The 22,719-nt window shown below is 36.7% G+C and overlaps 2 protein-coding genes across 2 annotated transcripts in view; one reads left to right on the top strand and one right to left on the bottom strand.

Moving 5' to 3' along the window:
• SBF2 (SET binding factor 2) overlaps positions 1–22,719 on the top strand; it is a 452,940-nt gene that overhangs the window by 243,161 nt on the left and 187,060 nt on the right. Inside the window, 6 exon segments of the mRNA XM_040630773.1 lie at positions 1,409–1,517; positions 3,618–3,731; positions 7,115–7,192; positions 8,527–8,640; positions 9,426–9,554; positions 13,140–13,238. Of these exon segments, the coding sequence (XP_040486707.1) occupies positions 1,409–1,517; positions 3,618–3,731; positions 7,115–7,192; positions 8,527–8,640; positions 9,426–9,554; positions 13,140–13,238 (643 nt within the window).
• On the bottom strand, positions 15,906–20,912 carry LOC103656436 (mitochondrial calcium uniporter regulator 1-like). Its single transcript, XM_040631298.1, is given in 3 exon segments — positions 15,906–16,504; positions 16,507–16,669; positions 20,733–20,912. Coding segments are annotated over 3 exon segments (942 nt in total).

The following is a 22,719-nucleotide window of genomic DNA, read 5'->3' as shown; positions in this document are numbered from 1 at the left end:
TTGATACTGAAGAGTTATTAATTTTTAGGGGTTATAATGGTATTATGGTTATATTAAAAAAAGATCCCTTACCTTTTTTAGATACCTACTAAAGTATTTTTGTATAAATGATACGATGTCTGGGATTTGCTCCAAATAATATAGTAAGAAAGAGAACAAAAATAAGTAGAAACATCTTTGAGACCTTGCATTGGTAATTGTCAAATCTGCATTGGATACAGAAGGCTTCGTTTTCCTTTTTGCTCTCTATTTTCTGGGGGGGGCGGGGGGGNTGGTGTTATAAAATTTTCCATAGTAAAAAGTAAAAACCAAAACTTCTAAACAGTGATGCCCTGATAGTGTTATGAATAAAATATTTTCTAATATACTGTTTTATCAATTTGATAATCATAACATTTTGGAAACTTAAGTTCATACAGGCTAGAAAAAAATTTATACTGTTCCCAGATTTTATTTTATTTTATTTTATTTTTTTAAAGATTTTATTTATTTATTCGACAGAGATAGAGACAGCCAGCGAGAGAGGGAACACAAGCAGGGGGAGTAGGAGAGGAAGAAGCAGGCTCATAGCGGAAGAGCCTGATGTGGGGCTCGATCCCATAACGCCGGGATCACGCCCTGAGCCGAAGGCAGACGCTTAACCACTGTGCCACCCAGGCGCCCCTGTTTCCAGATTTTATTTAAAAAAAAAATTTTTTTTTTTAACCTATGTGCCTTTTTTTTTTTTTTTTTAAGATTTTATTTATTTATTTGACAGAGACAGCCAGCGAGAGAGGGAACACAAGCAGGGGGAGTGGGAGAGGAAGAAGCAGGCTCATAGCGGAGGAGCCTGATGTGGGGCTCAATCCCACAACACCGGGATCACGCCCTGAGCTGAAGGCAGACGCTTAACCGCTGTGCCACCCAGGCGCCCTGCTATGTGCCTTTCTTAACCCCTAGATGAGAGAGCATTCTAGGCCTTAATTTTTGTGCTTTGCCATTCTGAGTGAATTCAAACATCAAGTATAGAAAATGGAATTTGATGTTTTGTTTAGACAAATCATCATCAGTATTGAGGGAGAGAGCCCATCAGGGAGTCATTATTACCTCCTAATGTCAGATTTTTATGTAAGGAAAAATGCTTTCAAGCAAGGTTGACAAACCTAAAGAGACTGCTTGCCTCAGAGGGATAAGGAATAAGGAAGCTGCCCTGGGTTCCATTTACTTTATATCTTGTTATATCTGATCATCTCTTTCTCATGAAGATTTTTTTTAATCTTCCTTTTTAAAAATTATTATTAACAGCCATGAGAATATTATTGATAATAGATGTAGGTATTCTGAAATTCATACCACATAAAAATGAAAGAAAATATGTTCATATTATGGAAAAACAAATATATCTCACATATGCTTTTATTATTTCCAGTTACCCTTATATCCCCATTCTCCCGGCTCAGCTGCTGGAAGTTCTAAGTTCCCCAACGCCTTTCATTATTGGAGTACATTCTATCTTTAAAACTGATATCCATGAACTTGTAAGTATTCATCTTTAAATTGCCAGTATTGAGGCCAAAACCTCATCATATGTCTTTGAGTCCTATAACATTTCAGCTAATTACTATTTTCAGATCTGTTGTATTCCCAATAGGAAAGATTGGCTGGAAGATAAGGCATCATTGAAAAATATAAATATATTAGTTTTTTCTTATAGTAAGTATGGAAGATATACAAAATGAATTTATTAATAGTTTTAAATGCCTCTCTTTTGGCATATTAATTTTATCCTTCATTCTCCGTCCTGTGTATGAGAAAGGAAGATAAAGTAATCCATTTATTAGTATTCTATTTATACTTTCATTACGATCGCTATAATATATTCATATTTTGAAATGAGGCCTGTGTTAATCCTGAATGGCTGGTAGCTAAAAAGCAAAAAGCATTTGTAAAAGAGGGTTTTAGTGGAATATGAACCCTTTAGTATGAACTCCACCAAATTATCCTGTTCTTAATGCCATCTGAGTAGAAATACCAAAGAAGAAAAGGCATGCTCTATATTTAAGCCAGTTCTGAATAATGTGTTTACTTCTCTATACTGAACTTAAGAGGGACTGTCAAAAAAAAATGTGCTTCAGAGAAGGACATCCAGGATTGTCAAGACTTTAGAAACTATATCCTGTGAGGCCCTTAAGGAAATTTTCTCAGGTAATAACATGATACTGCTTGATAGCTAAAGGTAAAAACGGAAGTGACTGTTGTAGGAAGGTTCATTTTTTGTAGCTCTGAAAAGCTGAAATAGAATCAGTGGATGTAGCGGATATAGAAACGAATTTCTCCTCAATAGAAGAGCTTTCGACTATCAGCGCTGCCCAACGATGAAGAATGGGTTGCCTTATGTAAGGAATGTACCCTCCAGTACTGTAAGTGGAGTGTGCAATGAACAAATCCCATGACACTTTTCAGGGAGTTTAAGAAAAGTTCTTTACTGAAAGGCTGGGCTATATGACATCTTTGATCCACAGATTCTTCAGATTTTGTAATTCTACTTTTGTTTTAGTTTTAAATGCCAACAGAATTAGCTCTGTTGGTATTTATACATAATTATAATTGTAATCAGATCATAGGTGTCATTAAAACTGACAAAAGATAATTCAACATTGTAATTATAAACATGACCCTCATTCATATATTATTTTCCTACCTTTATATGTTGATATCTAGTTCCTTTTTAACTTTGATACCACCATATAAAATATGCATAAATCAATAAACATACTTAGTAAAACCTATTTGGTACTAATTAGAAACATACCCATCTGGTTGACAGGTAATTTTTTCCCACTAAATATAAAGTTTCAGGAGGTAGGACAAGCCAAATGTTTCCAAAAATAAGTTTCTTAATTTTTAATGAATAAATGAGAATGATTTTAAACCTATTATCAACATAATAACTTCAGCAGTCCTGGCTAGTTTCTCTATTACATTTTTATGTAAGTTATGTTTAAGTAGACTGTTGTAAAATGCTAAAAATCCGTTTCTTTCTTAAGCACCAAACAGTACCATTTTGATGTATACCAGTTGCTTTGTTTGTTAACTCTTGTAGTGCGTACTGTATTATTTACGACATGGCTAAACTACTATAACAAAGCATCCAAAACACAGTGGTTCAAACGAAACGGAATTTTATTCAGCCATCCGTAGTGGTGCCATTAGAGCAGACCAGCTGACTCCGTTACACACTCGTGGTCCAGGCTTCTTTCCTTCTTGTTTCTCCACCAGAATTGCCTCAGGTATTGGCATCATCTGAATGTTCAAGGTTGGGTTGTTGCTATTCATAGTTTCAGCCTTAGGAAGGAGAGCATAGGAGAGCCTCACGTCCCCTCTATTTTGAATAACTGAAAGTATACACATCACTTCTCAAATTCCATTGGCAGAACCTTAGTCACATGCCACACCTGATTTCACAGGAAGCTAGGAAATACATGGTAGCTGGGAAGTCATGAACCCAGCGTTCTATTGCTATGAACAGTCAAGAGTCTTTTCCACACCTGGTTCTTTTCGTTTTGAATTAATGAAGGTCAAATTGATTAGGAATAAGTACATTTTATTAATTATTGATTAATTTTTATCTCCTTTAGCTAGATGTAATCATAGCAGATTTGGATGGAGGCACTATTAAAATTCCTGAATGTATTCACCTCTCTTCCCTCCCGGAACCACTTCTGCATCAGACTCAAGCAGCTCTTTCTTTGGTATGACATTTTTAACAGTAATTTTCTTTTGATTTAAATATAAACTCAGGTAATTGGAATTAGATACCATTGGCAGTATAATTACTTTAAAAAAAGTTATATGTTCTTAAAACATGAATATATTTTCACAGAATATTTAGAATAGAATAGAAAGAATAGAATATTTAGAAGAGGATTCTCTACTACACATTATCTGAAGACTATACTTTAAATTCTGACTATTTATTTGTTCTACATTTTCTTTCACTCGGCATATTTATTTAGTAGTTAATATATACTGAATACTGTGTTAGGTATTGGAAACATACCAACACACCTGTGAAAATAAGACCAGACTCTGCCTCAAAATCCCTGGTTTCCCTAACATCCCTTAGAGTACCTGTAAGTACTGTATAGCACCTTATAGTACCATCTGTGTAGTATCTGCTCCTTTCCCTCAACCTCCTTGTTGACGTCTCATTCCTTTTTGGTAGAAGTGCTACCTGCAAATAGTGTGATATTGTCTTGCCAATGTTTTCAAGTTACTACAGAAAACTGTAACTTACTGATAGATTAAATATCCAGCATTCTTTGGAGTAAAGTTTTAAGTCTTGTAGCTTGGGTGTTTTTCACTGACATATTTAATGTTTTTATAGTTATTTTATCTTAGTTTATTTTTCGTTTCTTACAATTTTTTTTTAAAGTAGGCTCAGTGCCAAGTGTGGAGCTTGAACTCATGATCTTGAGCTCAAGAGTCACGTGTTCTACCAACTGAGCCAGCCAGGTGCCCCTTACATTTGTTGGTTTTTAAAATCAGAGCATTTTATTTTACTGACAAAATTTTAGATGCCTATTTATTCATCATCAGAAAATTGAAACTTAGAAATTCTGCATTCCTTTTCAAGCCATACTAGAACTAAAGCCTTCATATTCTTTCTTTTCTTTTCTTTTTATGGGAGAGGAGGGGAAAAGGGAACGGAAGAGAAAGAATCTTAAGCAGCCTCCAGCATGGAGCCTGACACGCGGCTCAGTCTCACAGTCTCGAGATCGTGACATGAGCTGAAATCAAGAGTTGGACGCTTAACTGACTGAGCCACCTACAGACCCCAGCCTTCATATGGTTGAATAATATTCCAGGCTGAGCTGTTTAAAATAATTTTCTCCTTATGGGTGCCTGGCTGGCTCAATTGGAAGAGCACTCATTCTTGATCTTGATCATGTGTTCAAGCCTCGCGTTGGGTGTAGAGATTAATAAATAAACCTAAAAAAATTAATTAAAAAAATTTCCCCTTAAATAGTAACTTAAATAGGAACTTAGAAGTCTAGGATTACCAGGAGGGATTTTATTCTTAGAATATTTTCAAATTTGTATTAGTCCTTATATTGTTAATTGTGGTATCTATGGGATGTGAATATTTAGAGAAGAGTGTATTTTCCTAACATAATCTAGAGTACAGGATGTGATAGAATGGAAAGAATACTAGTGCAGGACTCAGGAGAACTGAATTCCAGTCTTCATCTCACCACTTGATACTATTGAGCAAATCACATTGTATCTCTAGGCCTCTGTTTCCTGGACTGTATCTATAGGATGAACGTTGAATGCATGGGAGGACTAAAGGACTGTTTACCAAAGTGAAGTATGGAGATGATTTTGGGTCACATGTGGAAACCTTTTTTATTTTAATAATTATGTATTTATCATAATAAAAATAACATAAAAACCTATGATTTCATAGATGATATCATCTAAGAAAATACTAGATTTAAATAGGTGAGTTGATTTAAAGACAATTTAAAGAAAAATATTAACTAAATAACTACATTGGTAGTATATGGATATAGCAGAAGCTGAGAAGGTAGTATTTGAGTGATTGAAAAAATGTTTACTGTTTCTAAAAATCATAAGTTTCTAAATCTTAATGTGATTACTTAATAATGATATTTATAATTATTCAGGGATTAAGTACCAAAATGAACAAAAATTAAAATTTTAGTTTTTAAGTCAGTGTCTCCTGGTAGAGATTCTGCTGCACACTAGTTAGTATCCCTTCACCTGCAACACCCATGCCACCAAATTTGATGAGTTTGGTAAAACTGAGTATACTTGTTTTTGTAGTCGTCAAGTACAAGACTGTGTGGTACAGTGTAGTGGTGTAAGTAAGAGATGAGAACATATGTATTATCAAACTAGAACCAAAAAGAAATCGTATTTGATGAACCGAGCGGGAGCTTTGACACACAATTATAGGAGCCTCATTTGGTTAGTAAATAATTGTGATCAAAGGGCAACACAGTACTTGAGCTGTGTAATAGCCATGGATGATTTTTTAGACATGAATTATGCTGTATTATTATATCGTAGTAATGATTGGGTGATTGAGTTATAAAAATTTTAATATTTTAGTGTCAATTTTAAGTATTGTTATGAAGCCATGTAAGTAAGGGTTAGTGTACAGCAAAGGCCCCTTTAAAATTATGCCCAGTGCGTTACTTAGAGTTGAGCTTTGTGGCCAATCAGGAGCCTTACGGAACTGGATATACCCCTGATAAGTTATTTAAGCATTCTTAAGCATTTCCTCATCCAGGGGTTGGCCAGAGTATTTTCATCTATTATAAGTACACTTCCCAAACCTGAGTATTTGAAAATGATTCTGCAAGGACAAAAGCTACTTAGGAAATTTCATCCTTTCCTCTGTGCTAAGTCTTGCACAGATCTTCGTTACCTACCTGCTCCCCAGCCTGCTCTTCTTCAAAGCCTAACTCAATTGTTACCTTTTTTTTTTTTAGTTTTCCTAGGTTGACTTAATTATATTGGATGTTTTGGATATTATTCTTTGTATATTTATAGTACTTGCACATTGTTTTGTACCTTTGCCCTCTAGACTGTGAGGCTCATAGCTTATTCAGTTGGTCCTCAGTATTTCAGTTAATTCATTAATAAATGTTTAATTACACTAATAAACATAAAAACAAACGCTGGTTTAACATTTTCAACTATATAGACAAATCACTCTGCCCTAGACTCTTCCCTTCCCAGAGGTAACTAATATTTATAGTTTAGTGTATATTCTTTCAGAACTTTACATTTTCATTTATATGTTTTGTGTGTGTAGATAGATACACAGACCAAGAGAGAGATTTAAGTTTTGTTTTACTTTCAAATAAATGAGACCATACTTATGTGTGTTTTTCTAGAACATGTTTCTTCATTCAATATTTTATCTTGGAGATCTTTCCACAATAGTACATAGAGAGCCGCCTCAGCTAACTGCATTGTTTCCTGGAGGAAATAATATTGTTATTCATGTCCTGATACTTTTTTATCTTAGTACTCCAATTAGGTTAAATAATAGGTTTTATTGTATTAAGATTTTGTACATAACCAAACTTTTTTGCTTTAGATTCTACACCCAGATTTGGAAGTAGCAGATCATGCTTTTCCCCCTCCACGAACAGCTTTATCCCACTCAAAAATGCTGGTAAGAAGTTTAATATTTGAGTTTCATGTATTTAAATAGAGCTGTACTTTTATTTGTAGGGTTGTTGAAGAAGCTGAGTGTGGTGAGAGTTGGTGAGAGTCAGATGTACAGCCTAGTGATAAGTGTATGGGTTAGAAATTAGAATTGTCACTGACTGATCTTGTGTCCTGCTCTTGGAGGAGCCACAGGGCTCATTGACTCGGGGGGCGGGGGACGGGGGCGGTAGAGCTAAGACTGTTTCCCTGAGGAGGAAAGAGTAAGTGTGGGTGATGGCCTGGGAAACTATGCTAAGTATCAAATTGAAAGGGCCAGGCAGGGATAAAAGGGGGAAGCTTACAAAAAGTGGAAACAGATATTGTTGACAACGAGAGAGTCCAGTTTGAGGGATAGATGAAAATAGTTCCAATTAAAAGCCATGTAAGTGGGGCACCTGGATGACTCAGTGGGTTAAGCATCTGCCTTCGGCTCAGGTCATGATCTCAGGGTGCTGGGATCGAGCCCCGCCTCAGGCTCCCTGCTCCACGGGGAGCCTGCTTCCCACTCTCCCTCTGCCTGCTGTGCCCACTGCCTGTGCTCTCTCTCTCTCTGTCAAGTAAATAGATACAATCTTTAAAAAAAGAAAAAAGAAGCCATGTAAGTAAGAGTTAGTATATAATAAAGGCCCCTTTAAAGTTTTGCCCAAGCATTTCTTAGAGTTGATCTTTGTGGCCAATCAGGAGCCTTACAGAACTGGATACCTTTGCTAAGTTACTTCAGCATTCTTGAGCATTTCCTCACCCAGGGCTTGCCAGATAAATCTGTAAGTTTCCTTTCAGTTCTAAAACTATGATTTTATTAGAACCTGAATTATCAAAACCAATTTTTAAGTCATACCTTATTAATATAGGAATAGATTTTTATAAGTTGGATAAACTTTGGAAGAATTTCCTAAGCTTTTAAAATATAGTCTTTTGAGATTTTTTTCTTTTATATTTGTGACTATAATTTTTTTGACGGATGTAAACATCAAATGACTTGGGAAAGGTGTCCTTCTCTGACTTGGTGAAGGGGGAGACTCTGACTTTTTCTGAGAGGAAAATTGGATATACTAGAGGCAAGTTTTGTTTAGTTCACTTAAAAAAGAACTATTTAACAGCCTACACTGTACAACAATGGGACAGGCTAGATGCCCACTTCTCAGGGCTGCCACAAGTAAGACTTACGTGTAGGAAGTGCAGACAGATTGATTAAATAATCTCTCAGGTTCTTTTCAACCTGTTGTCATTGTGATATTTCTTTTTTTTTTTTTTTTAAAGAAATTCAGTTACCTAACTTGTTTCTTCCTATGTTTTCAGGATAAAGAAGTACGTGCAGTTTTTCTTAGATTATTTGCACAACTTTTCCAAGGATACAGATCATGCCTACAACTTATAAGAATTCACGCAGAGCCAGTAATACATTTTCACAAGGTAAGACGGTACGTTACCTTGTTGTACGTGTCCAACATGTGGCCTCTAGTTCAGTAAAACAACTTGGTTGTCTTTTTTTTTAGCCATGTATTTTGACCTTAGTTTATCAAATGTGGTTATTTTTTAAGTCTCTGCTTTGTGATTAGATGATAATTTTTAATGACACTATGGAACTGACATGTTTTTCTTTAGAGTTTATTAATTTAATTTTAAATTGTTTTTTCTTTTTTTATGATTTATTTAGTTATTTTGGAGAAAAAGGGTAATTAAAAGTACAAAAACTAAAATTTAATTCTAAATTGGTTTTTCTTTTTTTTTTAAGATTTACTTAGTTGTTTTAGACAGAAAGAAAAGTGCACAGTGGAGAGGGGCAGAGGGGCAGAGAGAGAGAGAGAGAGAGAGAGAATCTCAAGCAGACGCCCCTCTGAGTGCGGAGCCCAACTACGCGGGGCTCCGTCTTGCCGCTCTGAGAAAATGAGCTGAGCTGAAATCAAGTCAGCTGCTTAACCAACTGGGCCACCAAAGCACACCTAAATTGGTTTTTCTTTCAAAGTAGAGTGTTAATTTTTTATTTCTTCTCCCACTTTACAGACAAAGTCGTTTTTATTCTTTCTAATACGTATACTGTTTCAGATATCAAAAGCCCTTTTTGAGAGAATGTATTTTATAAGAACACATTTATGCATGAAGATATTTATTCAGGCTTTGATCTTTCTATTTTTGTTTTGACCATTCATCCATTACTAAGTGAAAAATTATTCATTTCACTTTTTCTTTCTTTGCAGACAGCTTTCCTGGGGCAGCGTGGTTTGGTTGAGAATGATTTCCTCACTAAAGTTCTCAGCGGAATGGCATTTGCAGGTTTTGTTTCAGAAAGAGGTCCTCCGTATAGATCCTGTGACCTCTTTGATGAGGTATAGCTCTTTTCAAATGAATGTACATTCATAGACAAAATTGGACTAGTGGTTAAAAGTACAGAAGTAATATTTTTTAATTTAAATTAAATTAGCCAACATATAGTGTATCATTAGTTTCAGATGTAGTGTTCAAGAATCCATCAGTTGCGTATAACACCCAGTGCTCAAAATCCTAAATGTATTATAAATTGAATATCAAATAATCCAAATGTTATTTATTATTATGCTTATTAGATCTTGGTATTTATAATGTGGATTTGAAAAATTAGAAAAATATAGGGTGTCACAGAAGTACATAAACATCTTGGACAACTGAATTTAAGTGGTTCATTAAAATCTTTTTGAAAAAGTGACAGTGATTATATAAATAAAATTTTTGAAGGCAGTAATACAGTGATTCCTTTATCAGTTTCATAGAGAAAAAGGTCTAGGTCACGTATCTAGGTCTAGACTTGTGATTTCAAACTACAGTTACATTTAGTCTGTTATTGTCATAGAGCCATAGTTTGGCTCCGTGGCATTCTTTTTTTTTTAATTGTATTTTATTTAAATTCAGTTAATTAACATATAGTGTATCATTAGTTTCAGAGGTAGAGTTCAGTTATTCATCAGTAACACCAGTGCTCATTACATCATGTGCCCTCCTTAATGTCTATCACCCAGTTACCCCTTTCCAGCATCCACCTCCCTGCCAGCAACCCTCTGTTTCCTGTAGTTAAGAGTCTTTAATGGTTTGTCTCCCTCTCTGATTTTGTCTTATTTTATTTTTCCCTCTCCCCCACAATGATCCTCACTCAGTGGCATTCGTGCTAATCAATAACCAACATTTGTCTCTATTCCATAAGAGATCTTACATGTATGGAACGCAGATTCATTTCTATCTTCAAGGAGCTGGCCGATGAAAGGGACAGTTAGGGGAAATGTGACTCCACATACTGATACTATTGTGTGTTAGTTGTGATTTATTTTAACACATCTTTCCATTTATCATTTAACTGTGTTTATAGCAGCTCATTCTGGTGGATAGAACAATGAATATTTTTCCCATTTCAATTTCTGAAAGAGCACTGTATTAAAACCAATAAATCTATAAGTTCTGTAAAGTGTATAAAAGGAACACACTCTTAGCACCCAAGATAGTGGAGGGTAGTAATAGTGATTATGTTTTGCTGCAGGTGGTTTTATTTTGTTTTTTTTTGTTTTTATTTATTTATTTATTTATTTGTCAGGGAAAGAGAGACCGTGAGAGAGGGAACACAAGCAGGGGGAGTGGGAGAGGGAGAAGCAGCCTCCCCGCTGAGCAATGAGCCTGATGCTGGACTTGATCCCAGGACCCTGGGATCATGACCTGAGCCAAAGGCAGATGCTTAGCCAACTGAGCCTCCCAGGTGCCCCTAGGTGGTTTTATTTTGTATAGAGAAGATAGGAATCAAGTTCTTAAAGATCCTCGGTTCAGAGAAGGGTCTTTTATTTTCTGCAAAGATTGTTAAGTATCACAGATAAGAGTGAAAGAAAGGGCACATATTGTAGTTCTGAGTGTGGAGACCTGCACCAAAAACTTTAGTTAGTAACACAAAGAATATGAAAACTTAGGAGAGATTGCCCTGTGGTAAGCATTTCTTTCTGATCAATTACTAATCACTGATTCCCTAATACCAACATTTAATATCACTGATCAATCATCTTTGACTATCTGATGTTAATATATATCAGCTTTTACATCCTGAACTAAGTAATTTGTACATAATGTTTTATGGAATTACATTAGATGTTTTCCAAGGTCCTTTCTAGCTCTCACATTTTATTAGTCTCCGAAGCATTCTGAATAGTAACATTGGTTTATATGCCCCCCATTTTTCCTATCTAAATTCTCTTAGTAACTCCTTCTGGCAGCTTCATCACAACTAAGTAAGTCAGAGTGATTGCTTGCAGAAAACTTGCTTGCCCTAGCCTCTGACTGTTTTTGTATACCCTTCCCTTGCCTGGAGTGTTGTCCCTCTACCTTTCAGTCTAAGCATGGCTTCCTATTTTTCATGCTCTGCTCTTATCTCACCACTTCCTCCAAACTTTCCCAGAGTAAATGACTGAGAGCCTTTTGGTCTGTATTAAGCTTTATGTTAGGTCTCTAGCTTTTTGTGGCAACTTATCATTCATTATACATTTATGTACATCAGATATACATAAATCCTCTTGATTGGAAATGATAAGGCAAGGACTAAGTCCTATTGGGTATCCCCTCAGCGTTCATCCAGTTCTGTGTTCTGCCTACAGTTATGATTTTTGGTGTCTAATTGATGTTGTTACTTGAAAGCCAGTTGTTCATATGTGTATTTCAGTCAAAGACCTAAAAGGAATGAGATGCCAGACCTAAGTAATTTCTCCTGGGTCATTTAATTTGCTTGGATGCACTTTTAAAGAAAAACAGCATTTGCTCCTGGGAAAGGGATCCTTGTTTTCATCTAACCTGGGTCAGCCTACCACACTGAAGATTTAAGAGGCTTTGAGAGGGGGCGCCTGGGTGGCACAGCGGTTAAGCGTCTGCCTTCGGCTCAGGGCGTGATCCTGGCGTTATGGGATCGAGCCCCACATCAGGCTCCTCCGCTGGGAGCCTGCTTCTTCCTCTCCCACTCCCCCTGCTTGTGTTCCCTCTCTCGCTGGCTGTCTCTATCTCTGTCGAATAAATAAATTAAAAAAATCTTTAAAAAAAAAAAAAAAAGAGGCTTTGAGAGGCAGCCTGCATTGTGTGTTCTCTTGCCCCGCACTCCCATCACGTAGGCCTGTAAGGAGGAAAGATATATTTGCCTTTGTTTGACAGTCTTTCTGATTCCTGGCCTGGAATAGGTGAAGTCAGAATTTTATATGTTTGTCTGCTCCAGTGAATCTGTTAATTTCTGGAAGGAAAAATCCTATATTATACCCTTTAAAAAAAAATCTATGTTTTTACCCCTCTTTCCCATACTCATTTTTTTCTTGTTAGTATTCTTCTCTCTGCTTCAAATGAATACACTCATGCAGTTCTCCCAGTAAATTAGTTTAGTAGGAAAATGGATTAGAGTTATATAATTTAAGAACTGGAAGGAGGCCCAAGGTCATTTTGTTTTTCCATCTGATTGTAGAGATGAAGAGACCGAAGCTCGGGAGTTTTAGTGGCTTGTTCCAAATCACAGTGTTAGCAGAGCTGGGGCTGAAGTCTGAGTCACCTGACCTGAACATTTGGTTCATGTTTTGTGAGTTAGGGAAATGTTTGGAGACTTTCTGACCATCTGAAATTCTCTGAGTGAGAGAATTCTCCGAATGAGGCCTGAAGAATGAGAGGGTCTCTTCAGTCCCAGAAATGACTTTTTCCAAGAAGAAATAGGGTCCAAAATCATCAGGGATAGACCACCAGGCCATCCAAGGACTTGATTGACTCTGTAACTCTAGAATAGAGGTGAAACACAGTAAAAATGTAACATATTTTGTTTTAATAATAGCATATATTTTAGATGCTTTTTGGTTTGCAAATTGTAAGAAATTATCACACAGTCTTCTAATTTAGCATATTTTGGAGTTGATGTTTTGCCATTTGATTCTTTTTCCAAGTTGGTAGCTTTTGAAGTAGAGCGAATTAAAGTTGAAGAAAATAACCCATTGAAGATAATAAAGCATGTCAGAGAACTTGCCGAGCAACTATTCAAAAATGTAAGTAAGTATATTTTAGACAGTCATTAATTTAATTTAATTTTATTTTTTAAAAATTTATTTGAGAGAGAAAGAGAGCGGGTATGTGCGCAAGTTGGGGAAGGGGCAGAGGGAGAGAATCTTTCAAGCAGATTCCCTGCTAAGAACGGAGAAGCCCTGGGGCACCTGGGTGGCTCAGTCATTAAGCGTCTGCCTTCGGCTCAGGGCCTGATCCCAGGGTCCTGGATCGAGCCCCACATCAGGCTCTTCTGCTGGGAGCCTGCTTCTTCCTCTCCCACTCCCCCTGCTTGTGTTCCCTCTATCGCTGGCTGTCTCTCTCTCTGTCAAATAAATAAATAAAATCTTCAAAAAAAAAAAAAAAGGAGGAGCCCTACTGGGGTCCCAATCCCAGGACCCAAGAGATCATGACCTGAGCCAAAGTCAAGTCAAATGCTTAACCAACTGAGCTACCCAGGTGCCCCAGACAGTCATTAATTTTAAAAGTATGTAATTACTTTGTTTAAAAAACTAAGAAGTTTCATCTTTCTAGTAATAATTTTTTGCTCTGACTTAAAACCTTTGGGATTGTAAGTTACAAGATATAACAGTTGGTACTGTGCATCAAAACAGACCTCCTTTTTCAAAGTGATTTTCCTGTCAATCAACTATGTTATGAAAACGTCTTAGTCACAGTGTTCCAGCTTGTTTTGTGCCCTTGCTGTGATTTTCATTTAGGTCCCTGTGTTCTTAAGAGCATACTGTTCATTTTTAAGACGTAAAGATTAGACTCGTTGAAGACCAGAGCTAGAATTGACCGATGTGTCCGCTTTAGTGTGGTGTAGTGATTGTAGCTGGATCGGGAAAATTGTTTGAGTTGTATTGTTTTGAGCAGACAGGGAGTAAAAAGCTGAAAGAAAGAGCAGATTGTCAAGTGACCACAGAAACTCAAGGGTGGGAATATTCCTTGTTTAGAAGAAATGCAATAAGTTATAAAGATTGGAATGTGATAAAGTGTGAAGTAATCGTTGGAATGCCAAGACAGAAGAGAACATAAGGTGACAGGGAGATTACGTGCGTGCAGAAAAATGGATTTTGGGGGCGCCTGGGTGGCACAGAGGTTAAGCATCTGCCTTCGGCTCAGGGCGTGATCCCGGCGTTATGGGATCGAGCCCCACATCAGGCTCCTCCGCTGGGAGCCTGCTTCTTCCTCTCCCACTCCCCCTGCTTGTGTTCCCTCTCTCTCTGGCTGTCTCTATCTCTGTCGAATAAATAAAATCTTTAAAAAAAAAAAAAATGGATTTTGGCTAATGATTACTAGTCACACTTCCTACCTGTGAAGCTTGAAAGTTTCAGAGTTGAAACTTCTACTAAGAATAGGAAAGTAAATGGAAAGTATGGTCTTCCAGGGGAAAGTTGAGGGAAGATGCATTTTTCAGGAAATATATTTAAGAAGGATTTGGGGTCAGTATTCCAGTATCATTTAACTTAATTATTTGAATAGGTGGACCTTTTTGGACATAGGGTCATAAGTCATTGCTTTGTCACATCCGTTTGAAATCTGAGACCCAATTGGATAAAACCAGGAATGCTAAATTGTGTTTGTTTCATGTTATTCAATTATTTATGAATTTTATTTCTGAAGTTTTAAAAAAATTTACCCCTTTGACTAATATGTTACACTCCACATATAACTGTGTCCAGTATAATCTATTTGAATAGTATGTTGACACTTAAAAAAAGAGTTCTGTCCGAAGGAAAATGTGCGTTCTGTGGTGGTCTTCGCCATTTATGATGCCTGTGTAGAACTAACGTATAGCGTGACCCCGTGAGAAATTTCTGTTGACGTATTGTAATGATAACAAATACTGAGTGTTTAGCACAATGTACCAGGCATAGGATTAAGCACTTCACGTGCACCGTCTGTAATCTTCACAACTACAGTGTTAAGATAGGTGTCATTATCCCTACTTTACTGAGATGATTGGCTCAGGATCATATGGCTATGAAGTGATTGAATCCAGATTTTAAATTCAGAAATTTTCATCTATCCAATTCCTAAGCCTATTTTCTTTCCCGCCATTAGGCTGGCTCATCTCCAACTGGAAAAATAGTGGTATTTCCAATGACTGACTTTTACACTTTGTTCTTTATAACGCACTTTATTATACTTTCTCATTTGATCTTGTAAATGACCCTGTGAGATGAATATGGCAGATGTTGATATGTGAGGAAACTGAAGGTAGAAGTTTTTTTTTCTTGCCCACTGGGAGTGATTTACTGATGGATTTCAAAAATATAGCGAAACATCAAATGGGAATCAGTGTTTGAGATTTTGGGACTGATCCCTTGAATAACTGAATGTTTATTTCTTAGATCTTTATAGGACAGTTCTAAAACTGTAAAATTTTATAGCCTGTAAGTGACCAGAGCTAGGGCTCTAACACAGGTTTGTCTTTGTTACATGACTGAGTACACAGTGTATGTAAGGGAGTGTGCCAAGCCACTTTGATGCAAAAACAAAGTAATTTCCTTTCTTGCCATCCTAGAACTTAAGTTTTATGATGTTTACACTGCATACCCCACACTATACATTACATAGCTAATACTAAGTTGACACAAAACTGAAAACTGCAATAAAATAATAACATTAAATACAGTCTTTTTTTTTCTCTTTAAATAGACACTTTACTATATCCACAGGTGATAAAATCCCAGAGCTCCTATTAGACACATAGATACAGACCCTGCTGAATATTTAGTGTTATCGAGCTTGTGCGATCCCAGCATAGTTTTGAGGCCAGTGACCTTAGTGTCTATCTTCCTGTTTGTTTGGGCGGCAGCCTGATCTTGCTGGGCATGCAGTGACACCATTTCTGTCCTCATTCCCAGCAGCTTCCTTTCATTCAACGAATACAGTTCTCGCACTGTGCTCTTTTCCAGATCGAAGTCTAATTTGGTATCTATTTGGACTTTGATTACTTCATCCATGACTTGTTTTAACTGATGTGGTTCAAGGTTTATTTTCTCATTTTCTGCTCTGAAGGCTGAAAATTCACTCTTCTCCAAAATAATGTCTTTTTTCACATCTGTAGTCTGAGACATTATTTGCTGAACAGCGATCTCCTGTTGCATTCTGGTGACCATATCCTTGTAGACAATGTCCATGTTGGTGTCCATGATCTTGACCAATGCAGAGACAGGGATTTCTGCTTGCTGGGTTGTGAACCCATTTTCTTCGAGTAAACACGCTAAGGCGTGGCTGTCAAAGTAGAGCTGCTCGTCCCCCAAGAGGCGAAGTCTCTCCTTTTCTGCTCCAGCTGCAGACTCCCAGCAGAAAGGCTTAGTTCTGTCCTGGAGGAAGCAAGGGCGGCCACTTGGCTGTGCACAGGCGGAAGGCGCCGATGGCCCAGGCACCTCCAGGCAGGCCTTTCCTTGAGGCCCCAGCAGCCTGCCTGGATTTGGAGGGAAAGGATGGAGGGTCCTGGGCACTGTCACTCCCAGTGGGCAAGAGGCTGGCACAGGAAGGGCACAAGCAGCTAAAAAGTATACCTTCTTAAAAAGGTAAATGTAAAACATGAACCACACCTCTCCTTTAAAAACAACACTTTTAAAGTGATCACCATGAAGGACTGTATTACTGGGTAGGAGATCTAAATTGCCCTTCAAATATACTCTACATTTTTTAACCCTTATTGGGCTTTTATCCCCCAGTCTAATTCTATTCCATTTAATTTGATCAATTCCGTTCTCTCAGTATGTATTTATTAGGCATCTGCTAGTGCCAGGCATTTTCTAGGTACATGATTCCCCTAATATCCTTCAAAAGAGGATACATGTGCACGATAAGTGAGAATTTCAGAATATCGCCATGGATTGTCATCACTTTCTGAGATTCCTTCTGATTGTAAGATTCAAAACACCACATGGTCCCAACATTTCTGAAGTAAATACATTACAAAATTAAAAAGCAGAGCATGATGGTAAAGTTACTTTCTTAGGACATGCAGGAAGTCTAGGGGAGGGAGGGAGGATCTCAATGCAAGGAAAATAATTCAGATACTTCTATTTTTAACTAGTCAGGTTTTTTTTTTTTTATCACATTCTAAAATTCCCTTTTGGTAAGCAAGAACCAACCATATAATTTGACTGTTTCCTTATTATTGGGTTAGAATTGAGACCTGGTGATTCCTCTTAGATGTTTGTAAATACTTTGTTGCAGTGAAGTCTGGTATGTGTACCTAGTCTCTCTGCTTCACATATCTTTGAAGTATTCAAAAGTGAGCCTTAATTTCTCAGTTTCTTCTCACCACTATATTGCTTTTTTGTGAGGAGACATGAGTAGGATGAATTGTAACTGGGTTTAGGTGCTCTTTTAACTTTCTGGAGCTTCCTAAATAACTAAGGAAAGAATTTTGTGACTTAAGTAGAGGAGGGGAATGGTAAGGGGACATAAAGGAGAAGGAAGGGAATAACTCCATTGGAGACAAATTGTGCAAGCGTTGGTAAGGTTGATACCACGAAGATTATCAGTCATTCATTACACCTTTTCTTTCCATTCTCAATTGATAATGCTGGATCTGGGTCTGCCCACTTTGGCTATCAGACTCTTTATGTACTCTGTCTCTGTACTCTGTCTCTGTACTCTGTCTCTGTACTCCGACTCTGTCTCTATGATTCTCATACACACTTAAAAAGGACCACTAACTACACACAAAATGAGAATGATAAGATAGGCCAAGATAAGAGCTTTATAAAACCTTCATTCCAAGGCATCAAGAAATCAGTTGGACATGTCTTTGACTATTTACCTAGCACAGTTTTTCTAATTTGTTTTGCATCTGCAATAGTACATAAATATTTGTTAGACTGTGTAATTTGTCTGACAGCTTTCTTAAAAGTTAAAGGAAAAATGAGAAGACTTGGACTTTCTTATAGGATGATATGAGATATCTGTTTGTGCCTTAAGAGTATTTCATTGCCCAGGATTGCAGTGAACAGATTTTAAACTCCTTATGGGAGAACAAAGCCAACATACAGGAATAGCCTTTGTAAATCATATAAGGTCTATTCCCCTTACATTTCTGCATAAAGTTAATTTTACTACCAGGCAAATTTAATCTACACTGATGGTATTTGTAGTCTTTGCCAACTGTGAATTAAAGGATTTTGTTGTTATAGGAAGGAACTAAAATACTACGATCATTTTTAGTCTTAAAAAATCAAACCATAAACAAGTTACTTAGATTATTGTGATGAAATGAAGCCCCTAACCCAAGCATAAAAATCACACTTCTTCCCCTGTCTTACCTGATTTATTTGTTCATTTTTAAATCAGGTTTACTATGATACAATTTACATATAGTAAGATTTCCTTTTTTTAAATGTACTTTAGATTTTGACGAATGAAGCTCTATGACCATCATTACTACAATAAGGACATAGAATATTTTTGTCACCCCCCAAAGTTCCTTAATTTGTTATAATCACTTCCTCCTACCACCTCAGACTCTTAGTACCTGATCTGTATTCTGTCTCTGAAGTTTTTGCCTTTTCTGTAATGTCAGTATGTAGCTTTTGAGTTTGGTTTCTTTCACTTAGCATAATGCATTTCAGATTCCTCTGTGTTGCTGCATATATCAGTTGTTTATTCCTTTTCATCGTTGAGTAGTATTCCATTGTGTGGATGTATCAAACTTGTATTTATCTGTTAACTAACTGAAGGGCAATTTTGGCAATGATAAACAAAACCACTGTAAACATTTGCACTGGTTTTTATGTGAACATACATTTTCATTTCTCTTGGGTAAATATTTAGAAGTAGGATGCTGGGATATATGGTAACAAAATACTAACTTGATAAGAAACTGCCAGACTGTTTTCCCAAATATCTATACCATTTTGCATTCCTGCCAGCCACATAGGAGTTCCATTTGTTACACATCGTTAACAACGTTTGGTATCCTCAATTGTTTTTTTGTTTTGTTTTGCTTTATTTTGTTTTTAGCCATTCTCATAGGTATGCCATCGTATCTTACGGTTTTAATTTGCATGTCAGCAAGTGAGTGAAAGTATAGGTCTCTTACCTAGTCACTACATGCTCCCCTGGCACTTGTGAAAAGAGTACTTGTCTTAAAATATAGAGCCTCCATCTTGAGTCATAAATTAGAGCAGTGGTTCTCTACAGGGGCAAACCCTCCCCTCCAGAAATTTGGCTGTCTGGAGACGTTTCTGTTTGTCACAGCTGGAGAGGGTGTGTCACAGCTGGAGAGGGTGTGCCACTGGCATCTAGTACGTGGAAACCAGGGTTGCTTCTAAACATCTTACAATATGCAAGACACCCGCTAGCCCCTCCTCACCCAAACAAAGAATTATCTAGGTCAAAATGTTAATAGTGCCATGGTACAGAAACCCTGCATTAGGGCAACCAGCACATTTGACATTAAAGTCGTACACCAAATTTATTTGTATTAAAGATGCAACTTTAATTCAGTTGGGTGATCATTGAAAGTCCTGTGAGGTGAAAAATTGAGAATGTTTCCTTCCATAAATATTGTATCACAGCTAGGCAACCCTAAAAAGTCTAGTTACATTTTGTCAGTGTTTGACGACTTAGTCCAGTGATAGTATTGATTTCAGCTGTATTTGTAAGGATTTGTATAACTTGCTATCCCATACAGCCCTGTGAATAATTGGTGCACATTAAATAATTATTGAATACCTACATTAAAATGGGAAACTTCGTAGCTGCTAACAAGGTCACTCGATTTGTCATTTACTGCTGAGACCAACATTTTTTCCCCCAATGTTGCCTACTTTGGATTTCCAGTAGGTTTTGGGGCTTTTGTTTTATTTTGTTTGCTTTGCTTTTATTTGAAGTGCATTCTCAGACTTGTTTTCCGTAAGCCCTAGGCATATTCTCATTTGGCTTGCCAAAAAAAAAAAGAAAAGAAAAATCCATGTTTCCAGACCAGATGGTATGTGTGTCATTTTTTCAAGTCTGAAAAATTCAGTGTACTTCCCAGTACTATCATATATTCTCAAAGCAGGATTACAGAGCCCATTTCTTGAAAATCATTATCTAATTTAAAAATTCCCTCTAAACAATAGTGCATTTTGCTCTCTTTTTTGGGTAGTTTATCTTGGTTGCCTTGGACAAAATTGTTACCATGTTCATCATAAGTGTTTAGTTGCCTCCATTCTTGGTTAGTAATTTATAATTGCATTTCTCTGCAATCAAAGATGAAAATTTGGCCGCTTCTTTATTCTATTGAAAATAATGAATTTCCTTGTTTCCACAAGGATGTTCAACAACAAAATTGGGCTGCGGTTTTTAATGAGCTCAGTAATCTTCAAGGGACTTGCCCAAATGCAGTCGAAGTTCCAAGTAAGAGCAGATGTTTCTAAGAATACGCAGAGTTCAGTGAGCCCTAAACTTCTTTTCATTTCTTGTCTTCTCAAAAGTCGTTATGCGACCAAGTTGGGTGTAAGGTAGCAAATGTGTTTCTTTATATTTACCACACTGCCCGTTAGAGGGCAGCAGTGTACAGACACCGTGGCCAGAAAACCAAATACTTGTGTTTCAGGGGCATGAGCCCTTTTTGCCTCTTCTAAACACAACTGAATGTAATTTAGTAACTTTATCCCATAATCTAAACTTTTATGAGGAATATCCCTACAACTACAGGATAGCCTCATCTTTGAACTTTGTTTTAAGATGGTTAAAAAATGCTTTTTAATCTTAATTTTGTATAGATTTGGTTTATAATATTTCAAATTGCTTATAAGAAGAAAAACACTATTAATGACTAATAGCAGTGTCTTTTCTTTAATAAGTGATTTCTGTTTTAAGCGTTACTGACTACAATTATTATTGTTGTTGTTAAAATGTAAGTAGCTGGTGATATGATGGGATTCCTGGGACAACAATGTGGTTTAAGTTTTAGAGGCATGGTGTCATACCACAGTATATGCAGTGAATAAATATTTTTCAAATGAATGTACTCTAAATTTTTGGGAAACAGCTTTCATATTTATTCTGGGGAAGGGTATGTATGTGTGTGTTCTAAAAACCTTCCTGTAACAACTCATTTTGTCCTCACAAGAACCTTATGAAGTAGGTACTGTAGTATTATCTAGATTACAGATGAGGAAACTAAAATACAAGTGGTGAGTGAATTGACACAGCACCAGGTCACATGACTAGCAAGTGGCTAAACTGGAATTTGACCCAGAGGTCTGACATCAGAGACCAAGCACTAAAAATACTTTGTTGTACTACTCTCTGATTGAATTGTCTGACCTTTCCCTCTGAATGGTAGGGCCACCTGTCTCACCTGTTTTGAGGCTCTTTACTCTATTAGCCTTTTTAACCATACCAATTGCCATACTGTACTACAGATTTATATAAGTTTTGATATCTGGGAAGTTTCACTTTTCCACTTACTCTTCTTCAGAATTATCCTGACTATTTTGGTTTCTTTATTCTTCCTTATAAAGTTTAGGATGAACTTATCACATTGCAGGATTTTGACTAGAAATAATATGTGTATCCTTATTTTTCTAAATGACCTTGTCATTCTTGGAACAAGATAGAAGAATATACAGTAAGAGAGATACATAAAATATAGTTAGAAAAGATACTAGCATCACTAAGATTCATTTTCTACTTTTATTTTTCCATGTTTCAAAATTTGTTACAATGAATATTATTTATATCATGGAAAATAAGTTTTAAGTGTTAATTTTTATTATAAAGAAAATAAGTAAGAATGTACCTTAAATGATTCTGATTCAGACCTCAAAATCCACATGAATTGCCTTTCCAGCCTGAAAAAAAAATCTGCCAGTGAGTTTTAGAATATTGATATTTGTAACTTTGAGAAGGTATCTTAGACGTTGTGCCTAAAGAACAGAGAAAAACAAACATACTGTCTTGGGAAACGACAGTTTCAGAAACTACAGACCGGTGATGGTGGTGTTAATCCAGGCATAATTTTAGAACAGTGTTTTTCGTATGTAGTTTAGAAAGTGGTGATCATGAAGACTTAGAGAGAAATTTCTTTATTTTCCTCTGCCTTTGCTAAAGATGCAAAGGAAAATACAAAGTAATGACGGTTACTTTGGCAAGAACAAGTTTTGTATCCTACTTCAGCCTCTCAGGAACCTTGTAAGAGAAGCATAAGTATATCCCTTAGGCAAAGTTATTTACCCAGTATGTCATAACGAATAGAACAAAAACTAGAACCCAGGCTTTTTTACACTTAAAAGACTATTAATTCCATTGTGTTGCTGAGATATGCTACCTACATCATCTGCCATGGCCCAGCTGTTTCTTTATCTGGGTCTGGGCCGAATAACCATGAAGAATTGTGGGAGCAGCTCTAGTAGATGATGACGACGTCCAGTTTAACTGTCTGGAGAACACATCCAGTAGTATTGAGCTTAATCTAACAACATGAATCACAGGTTCAAGGGGAACGGGAATTCTCTGGTTGCAAAGGAT

Source organism: Ursus maritimus, unplaced genomic scaffold, assembly GCF_017311325.1.
Source record: "Ursus maritimus isolate PB19 unplaced genomic scaffold, ASM1731132v1 scaffold_16, whole genome shotgun sequence".
Classification (NCBI taxonomy): domain Eukaryota; kingdom Metazoa; phylum Chordata; class Mammalia; order Carnivora; family Ursidae; genus Ursus; species Ursus maritimus.
The sequence above is the reverse complement of the archived record's forward strand: the minus strand, read 5'-3'. Positions and strand labels throughout refer to the sequence as shown.